The sequence below is a fragment of the Lactuca virosa genome, chromosome 9, assembly GCF_052849685.1.
Source record: "Lactuca virosa cultivar CGN04683 chromosome 9, Lactuca_virosa_CGN04683_v6, whole genome shotgun sequence".
NCBI classification, from domain to species: Eukaryota; Viridiplantae; Streptophyta; class Magnoliopsida; order Asterales; family Asteraceae; genus Lactuca; species Lactuca virosa.
Genome location: NC_136434.1, coordinates 215947934 through 215956917, shown reverse-complemented (window position 1 = coordinate 215956917; position 8984 = coordinate 215947934). Strand labels below are relative to the sequence as shown.

The 8984-nt window shown below is 32.3% G+C and overlaps 1 protein-coding gene across 1 annotated transcript; it reads left to right on the top strand.

The window, feature by feature from the left end:
* The first annotated feature begins 3113 nt into the window (after nt 1–3113).
* LOC145136184 (alpha-1,3-arabinosyltransferase XAT2-like) lies at nt 3114–5481 on the top strand. The gene is made up of 3 exons (XM_079070364.1): nt 3114–3270; nt 3392–3502; nt 4172–5481. Exons 1-3 carry the CDS (start codon nt 3114–3116, stop codon nt 5365–5367), a joined length of 1464 nt encoding a protein of 487 aa, XP_078926490.1. The 3' UTR covers nt 5368–5481.
* Nucleotides 5482–8984: the final 3503 nt, after the last annotated feature.

The window sequence follows — 8984 nt, the reverse complement described above, 5'->3', positions numbered from 1 at the left end:
AAGGTTAATATTATAAAGTTTGCAATTTCAAGTATTTCAATATATATATACTATGGATATTATGTACAACTGTTAATACACGACGTTTAACTATAACATGAAACTATGAAGACGTTTATATCATATGAAGTCCCCTTTCCCATTAGGCTTGAGAGAGTGGCCGCGGTTTGAAGCTGCGGTTTTGCCACCTCAGCCGCGCACACCACCCCCTGACCGCGGTCTCCTGCGGTTTAGACCGCAGTGTGGTCATTTATAGCCGTGCAATGTGATTAATTGATGGGGAAAATGACCGTTGAACGGTCAAAATTTCGAATATTTAATTTTTTTTTTCTTTCCTTTGTCCTTTCTTTCCTATAAGTTATACTACCCACTTCATTATTTTTCAAACAAAAATCACCATTCTCTCTTAAAATTAATAGAAAAAAATTCACTATTCTCTCTCAAAATGTCATCTTCTTCGTCTTCTGAACAATTTCAAGTTATTTTTGATGCCGCTGTTGTGTGTGCTCAAATGACGGAACAAATATATGATGTTTTATGCAATAACACAGCTGAAAGTTCTCAACAAAGAACACGAATATATATTTTCAGAAATCGTGAAGAAACCAACCAACGTTTGGTACAAGACGAAGGAAGAGCGATATGTGCGTTTGACAAGGAAGAAACCATACCAGAGACACAACCAATAGAAATTGGTGGCGAAGAGTATATGAACAGGAGAGCAGAGATACGTTGCACTGAAAAATTTCACAATCTTCGTACGGACTTGGTGGAACACATTTACGAGATTCAACACATTAACTTTAATTTGATCCACCGGATGACTCGGAAAACGAGTTATCAGAGAACGACTTTATGTAGCATGCTTTAGTTATTTTATTTGTGTTTTTTTAAGTTTCTAGGATTATTTTAATGTCATGTGTGTTTTTTTTTTCATAATGCAATGTAATGTTTTTTAAATTTTCAATGTAATGTTTTTTTAATTTTCAAGTAATGAAAAATTATGTTTTTTTATTAAAAAATAAGTTTTATTAAATTAAAATAGTTAAAAAAATAAATAAATGAAAGTGTGGCACCACTACCTTGGTGTGGCAAAAAACCACACTTGTGTGGTAAAAAGTGACGTTGGCGCATATGTGGCGGTGAAGCCGTGAAGGGAGTGTGGTTTCGGTGACACTACTCCCTTCCGCTTTATAAAGTCTCTTAAAATCTTGAATACTTTTGGGTTTTCATACTTGTGTTCTTACAGAAATACAACTGGTATACATTATTAAAGATCTAGGAATTAGTCAAATACTTGGTGATCAAACTTGTATAATTTTGGGTTGAACATCAAATTAAATCTTTTTTTTTCCCATTAGAGGAGGCATGTAATCAGGTTGATCCACGTTACAAAAGTTGACTATATACATGCATACATCAAATAAAGGTTGAATTTAGATTTTCCAAATTAAACGGTGAGTGGAAAACTCATAGATGGTAGGTAAGTAAACTGGTGGCCACAAAATGTCTATGGTCCGACGTTAATTTGATAATTTGCAATGGAATAAAAATTTCAATTACACATAACATGTATGATATTCTAAGCAAATTAATTCAGATTAGAGTTTTAAGAAATTATATACTTCTAATTTGACGTATCACTAAAATCACCAAAATAGAAGGGTTTTATAACAAAAGATAATTAATTTTTGGAAAGTATCACAAAATAAACAAACAAATTTAATATTATATATATATATATATATATATATATATATATATATATATATATATATATATATATATATATATATATATATATATACTCTTATTAAATATTAAAATATTATATTTGTCCAGTTTAATTTTTAAATATCATATTTACCAAAATATTTATTTTTAATATTCTATATTTATTTTTAGATGCATATTTTTATTAGTCAATTATTATTATAAATACAACCAGATCATAAAAGCTTCAAACACTTGAAAACCCATTTACAAATTCTGAACAATAGTCGATGATTAAATGATTAGAGATAGAGAAGGGAGCATGTGACTTCAAAAATAAAAAATAAAAATGCAAAAAGAAGAAAAAGAAAATATATTATAAATAAATTAAAGAATAAAAGATAAAGAAAGTAAAACTTTCTATACCAATCTAATTATATTGGTCTTAATCAAAATTCAAGAAACGCGGAATTTTCTTTGATCTTATTTATTGACAACTGTGATTTTTTAGAGTTTAAGAACCCTAATCTAATTAACATCAATGTCGATTGTGTATTTGTTTTTCCATATAACCACAACTTGCGATTAAAAAAACCCTAAATTATGGATAAATTTTAGTTTTTTTCTCTAGTCGAGGGAATTAATCGTGGTTAGTACTGATATTTTAAACTTAGCTTATAACAGGATATATTGTCAATTGATCAAAATAATTATTAAAAATTATTACAAATATATTTAAAAATATAAAAAAGAATTTGGATAAATATGATATTTTGAAATTTTATTAAAGGTTATAAGATTATATTTAAAAATTAAGATCGATAAATATAATATTTTAATGTTTAACAAGGACCTATACGAAGTAGAATGGATTTTGTGAACTATTATTATTGTATAAAATTATTAATAGTTTCTAAAGATATAAATATTTTTTCAAAATAAGGATACATATTTTTGAAATAAGAAATACTTTTGCAAATTTTTAAGTTTTATATATTGAAAAATATACATATTATTTTACGAAAGAAATAACATATGAATTGTTTTTAAACGTGTTTTTTTAAACCTCACTTGATATGATAATTTTGTAAAAAAAATTCCAAAAAATGATCACTTAAATACCTTAAAAGTCAAAAGATTACCCCATTTCAAATTTTCTACTCTGAAATTTAACCATCATTTCTAACTTTGTTGTAGTTGCTAAAAAAATCTAAACTAGCTAAGTCTTAACTATCATATCTGAGTTATTTCTTGGACAAAAACAATTAGTTGAGTTGTAATCCCATGTGAGGGCAAAAGAATAAATAATGAAAGAAAAAAAAAAGTCTTCATATATGTGAGGTCAACTGTGGCATATGTCTATATGAAGGGAGTCGTGTAAGCATAACACAAAGCAAAAAATGGTTGAGAAAGAGAGAAGTCTAGGAAAAATGGAGAAGGGGAGAGGAGGGAGGTTGATTTTGTTTGCAACTCAGGCACTCTGTGGGTTTATTCTTCTTCATTTTATGTATGTCGAATTTTTGGCCTATAAGGTTACACCATCTAAACAAATAAAATGTACGTTTTCTTTCACTAATATAGTCATCGTTTTCTTCCTACTATTTTGTGGATAAGTAATTTTGATGTTAATGATTTACAGTAATTAAAGTTGAATCATATCTATCAATGTGAATTGCAGTTACAGGGAGGCAAATCTTGTCAGAATGGAAGGCTGATCATTTGATCAATGTAGTTAACAACGATGATCAACACCAATCTCTGCAATATCTTTTATCAAGACTACTTGGAGGTCTCTCTCTCAAGGAACTAACCTGCATTTAGCTTTTCCTTTGCATGTTTTTTTTTTGTGCATAATCTCATATAATTTATACACCATATCATAAACTCTTGCATTTCATAATGATCTATATATAGTAGTAGCAGGTGATCATCTAAATATATAAGAAGTTAATTAAATCAGGGCCTTATATGAACCTGTTTGTAATCAATACTAGACTTTCCGTTTTTAGAGTCTAAAAAAGTGAGAATTAATGGTTATTTTTTTTTAGTTGAAGAAGAAAAATCGTATCATATTAATTTGTTGAACAAACTAACCAAATTTCTAATAAATGACAAATAATTTGTCTCTCTTTTCACAACATCAATGGATTGTTATTTACATAAAATTCAATCGATTTGGTCATCAATGTATCATGTCAGTGACATGCTAATTATAAAAAAATAAGCTTGTAATAGAATTTGTGTCTGGCTTTATGCGCATCAGCTTACAGATGTCGACTTTTCTTGTTATTTTAATCTTATTACACATTGGACACCATCTGCTACGAGCCACGTTCTTGTGTAGACGAGGTATCAATGTCAAACAAATAAAATATTCTATGAATGATGATTGGAGACATAATGATTAATGAGTCATATTTACTTGGGAAATTTTACTGAATTTTATATTTGAAAACAGGTGAAGATCGATCCAAGCTTGATTCAACAGGATTTGCGTGTGATAAGGGTTCATGGTCACTAGTATGTGTCGCAGACAAACCTGTAAAAATTGACATGAGCACAATGCGAGTCCACCTTCAGCCGTCGCATCTGAGATTCACACCGGCCGGTGAAAACACCACCACCGTTGTCCGGCCATATGCAATGCAAGGAAATCCGTACGTTATCAACGACATAACTCCGGTAACGATCACAAGCTCCGAGCCAGAACCACCCACTTGTGATCATAACCACCAACACCCCGCTGTGATCTTCTCATCCGGTGGGTACACAGGAAACATTTTCCATGAATTCAACGAGAACATTATACCTTTATTCATCACTTCTCGACTTTTCAGATCTAAAGTACACTTCATCGTTGTCGATCACAAACCTTCATTCATTCAAAAATACAGACGTGTGTTTTCGCGCTTATCGGATCACGAAATCATAGATCCAGCGGTGGATTCAGGCGTGCATTGCTTTCCTGGAGCTGTAACCGGTTTAAAATTTCACAAATTCCTAGGCGTAAACACATCAGACAATCCACAAGGCTACTATTCAATGCCAGATTTCAGAGAATTCATCAGACAAACATTCAGATTAAAAACACGAAGCGTTTTCGAGACACAGAATCCTCCTGTTCTACTTCTAATTTCTCGCCAAACAACAAGAAAATTCCTAAATCAAGCAGAAATGGTGAAGATGATGGAAGAACTAGGGTTTCGAGTGATCATCGCTAGTTCAGCAAAAGAAATGTCGAACGTGGAGAAGTTTTCGCGGGTGATAAACTCTTGTTCTGTTATGGTGGGGGCGCATGGAGCAGGGTTAGCTAATGAAATCTTTCTGCCAGATGGGGGTGTTATGGTACAGGTGAGACCACTGGGGTTCCAGTGGGACGTCGATTCTTTTTATAGTGAACCAGGTCCAGAGATGGGATTGAAGTATTTGGAGTACAGGATTGAACCGGAGGAGAGCTCGTTGGCTGACGTGTACGGTCTGGATCATCCGGTGCTTAGAGATACGGCGTCTGTAGCGGCAAAAGGAGGATACGAAGCTGCACGAGAAATGTATTTAGATAAACAAGATTTGAGAATAGATCTTGATAGGTTTAGAGAGACGCTTATTGAAGCGTTGAGAATTGTTGGACGTCGAATAGATGTCTCCAACGCTTGATTATTTTAAATTCTTTTAGGAAATGTATGGAATTGTTTTTGATCATAGTCAATATCTTATAGTTAAATATTTAATACTCAAAATTTATATATAGAGAAATTAAATATTTTTTTACATTTTGTTTCTATTAATCTTCTTATTCATATAAAATAATAAATGTAGAATTTATTAATTCTTTCATAATCATCTCTTTTAATTTTAAAATTTGTCTTATCCGATAAATAAGAAAAATGAATAGAAACAAAATATAGAATTATATTTGATTTCTCTTTCGGCTGAGGCCCTCTTTAGAAGAATAAATATGTGTTTGCTTTTTTCATTATATCTGAATATGTCTTTATTTTTTGATGTAAGTAAACTCAAAAAGGAAGGACTGCGATCGTAACATGAATAAGGTGCATGGGGTGGGTGTTACTCTGGATTTGAGATACTAAAAAGAAAGAGATGATCGTATTATAGGGGTTGAAACTGAGAATACTCCAAATTATTGTTGATCATAGTCTTACATTAACCAAACCAATGTTATGGAGCAACCTTAGTCTTACATCAACCAAAAGAATGTTATGGGGCAACAATAGTCTTAGATCAACCAAACGAATGCTATGGAGCAACCATAGTCTTACATCAACCATACAAATGCTATAGGGCAACCATAATCTTACATCAACACATAATTGCACAACTACCAAACAAAAGACCACTCTAGCCAGAATGCAACTCGAACCTAGGAAACTTAGATAAACTTCATCAGGTGTTTAGACCATGCCTCAAATTCCCAAGTCTTTATAAGACAAGAACAAGAAAATAAATTTTCCTCATAATCCTTGAACAGAGTCTATCCGATTATTTCAATGCACACACCAACACTAACATCTTCAATTTCTTTAGTACTATAAAACTAGAGTTTTACTTAATCCCAAACTTAAGAACTTCAAAACGACTGTCGAACACTAACCTGCTAGAAACAACATATTCCACAACCAAACAAATCAAGGGCGTACAAACTCAGAAACCCGAATAGATTACTGATAATACATCGTTGAATTTACTAAAACTCCTTGTAGTTTTAAGAACCTTTTATTGCATTGTCGACTAAATGTTGGATGGATCGACCAAATTACCATCCTGGTTGACGAGGTGTCCTGAAACTAAGTCTCCCGTGACCAAAGTCACATGTGTAGATCTTGACAAAAAGTTTCCACTTTACCCGACCCTTCAATACTTCAAGCTAAAGACCCTCAAATAACCTCATTTGTTGGCGATGAACACTATAACAATCCGATCGAACATGAGGCAAACACTCTAAACCCATAAATCTCATAAATATTGTTGGTGCATTGGTGAGCCCTAAACGGCATCACTACATACCCTTGACGATCTAAACTCACCTTGAAGATTGCCCACTAAACACCCTTTTACTCACTCTCATTTGATGATAACCTAAAAGAAGGTCATATGTAGAAAACATGTGTCACTGTTAACACGCTATCGCGTGCGTATTAAATAAATAAATTTTATCACTGCTGGTTGCACTAAAAAGATAGCACAAGGAAGCAGGTCGAATCCTCAGGGACACAGCCTAAAAGTCAATGTCTTTTTGCATCAGGCACAATATAGTCAATAAACAAAAATATAAAAGGGGGATTTTTTAAATTAAACTAAAAAAACTAAAAAATGCAATGATATTAAAATTAAACGAAAATCAATAATAAAAACGGTTTCAGCTCTGCTACGATTTTCCTAATCATGCAACTAACCCAGATCTAATTATTCGAGATGTGTTCTATCTAAGCTGGTACTCAGAAAAACTAACAATCCCTAGTAAAATCTCTTTTACCTAAACTAGTTAATGAAAACAAGCTCTTTAAATTAACCCTAACTTTTTATTGTTCAATTAAACAAGCTCTTAATTAAATCAGAAAAATTGCATTAAGTTCTTTGTAAAATTCCCAGTAATATCCAATACTTCTCACAAGCTCGGAAGCGTAAAGATACGATTTTTCAGTTTATAATAAAGTCAAATCCCAAACACGGAACTAATTTATTACTTGTTACTTATTACCAATTAACTAGAACAATTACGGATTCTATTAACTGATTAATCAGAATGATTAAACCCTAACTAGGTGATCGGACTAACAAGAATTTAAAACCAACATTCATTAAGAACAAAATTGAAGAATCTAAATAGAAGCACAAGTCAAAAAACAGATCTAATGATCAATCACATGAAAAGTACTAGACTAATACAGAACTGAAAACTAAGGTTTAGCCAGACATGGCTAATATTTGATGAAAACATATGAAAAGAGACATCAAACAACTAATCTTACTAATCTAATTGAAGGAGGTGATCCACAGTCTTCAGATCTTCAGAAATCGTTGAAATCAGAGAAGAAACACCTCCAAAATCGTCTTTTTTTGTCTCCTAGAGCCTTAGGAGTCGACTAGGGCACCAAATCTCCTTACTGGAAGGTTATGTGGGTCTATTTATACGTCCAACAGCAAGAAACGGCATGAATGTGATCGCATGTATTGAAGTTGCGATCGCATGTTTTGAAGAAAACGCGTCTCGAGCCTTTTTAATGAAGTAGGATGCTATTTTGGAACTTTTTGGCAAAGTTGCGATCGCATAGGAAAAAGTTGCGATGGCATGTACATAGGTTGCGATCGCATATATTCATTTTCTTCTCCCAAATGAATTTTAGCACTAAAAAACCTCGAAGACAAGTTGCGAGCATAAATGCGATCGCATAAAGGCTCCATGTGATCACATGGACTAGAGTTGCGATCACATGTTTTTCCTAACCCGTTCGAAATTTCTTCCAGTTTTCAGAACATTTTGAATCTCGTCAATCAGAGTTACGATTCATGAGATATGGTCAAAATACTGACAGGGTGTCAAAGCTGCCATCAACATCATTTAGCTTCAAATTGTAGAATCTATCTTCGTGTGATCAATTCGATCGAATGTTTCTTGACCAAAACATCTTCCACGCATTCCTCGGAATCCTTCATAAGTTCCAAGCTCCATTTTAAGCTCCGAACGCGTATCCAACTGCTCCCAAAGCATTGCTCCACTCGAACTATCTGAAATTGACATAAAAAACATGAGTAGTATGGGAATTCTAACGAAAGACATGAGCTGAACATTATTTAATTAAATGACATCCAAATGTACAAAATATGATGCTAAATGCTAATGAAAACTACCATAAAAGATACATAATATGAAATCTAACAATTCTTTCAAAGCTTAAACCTTACTTGCCCTCAAGTAAGAAAAAGATTAAACATTATAAACAAATGGAAAGATGTAGATAACCTAAAAAAATAAGAATAAAATAAAAAATAAACATACTTCACTCTTTATATATATATATATATATATATATATATATATATATATATATATATATATATATATATATATATATATATACGATCATACTTTACATTGAGGGAATTCCAATCACTACTACCTAGATGACCATCTTGCTACCTTCCATGTATCACAGACTCCTAAAGTGAGGAAGATCACGAAACGGTGTAACTCAATAGTCCAGCCATAGTTTTATTTAATCTTTACACCTGAATTAGCTTTGTGAGCGAAAATA

Excerpts from the sequence above, each read along its gene's own strand:
- LOC145136184 (XM_079070364.1), top strand. The coding sequence starts at position 3,114 with ATGGTTGAGAAAGAGAGAAGTCTAGGAAAAATGGAGAAGGGGAGAGGA. Across the intron at positions 3,271-3,391 it reads ACCATCTAAACAAATAAAAT|TTACAGGGAGGCAAATCTTG; the intron begins GTACGTTTTCTT and ends TGTGAATTGCAG. Across the intron at positions 3,503-4,171 it reads TTTATCAAGACTACTTGGAG|GTGAAGATCGATCCAAGCTT; the intron begins GTCTCTCTCTCA and ends ATTTGAAAACAG.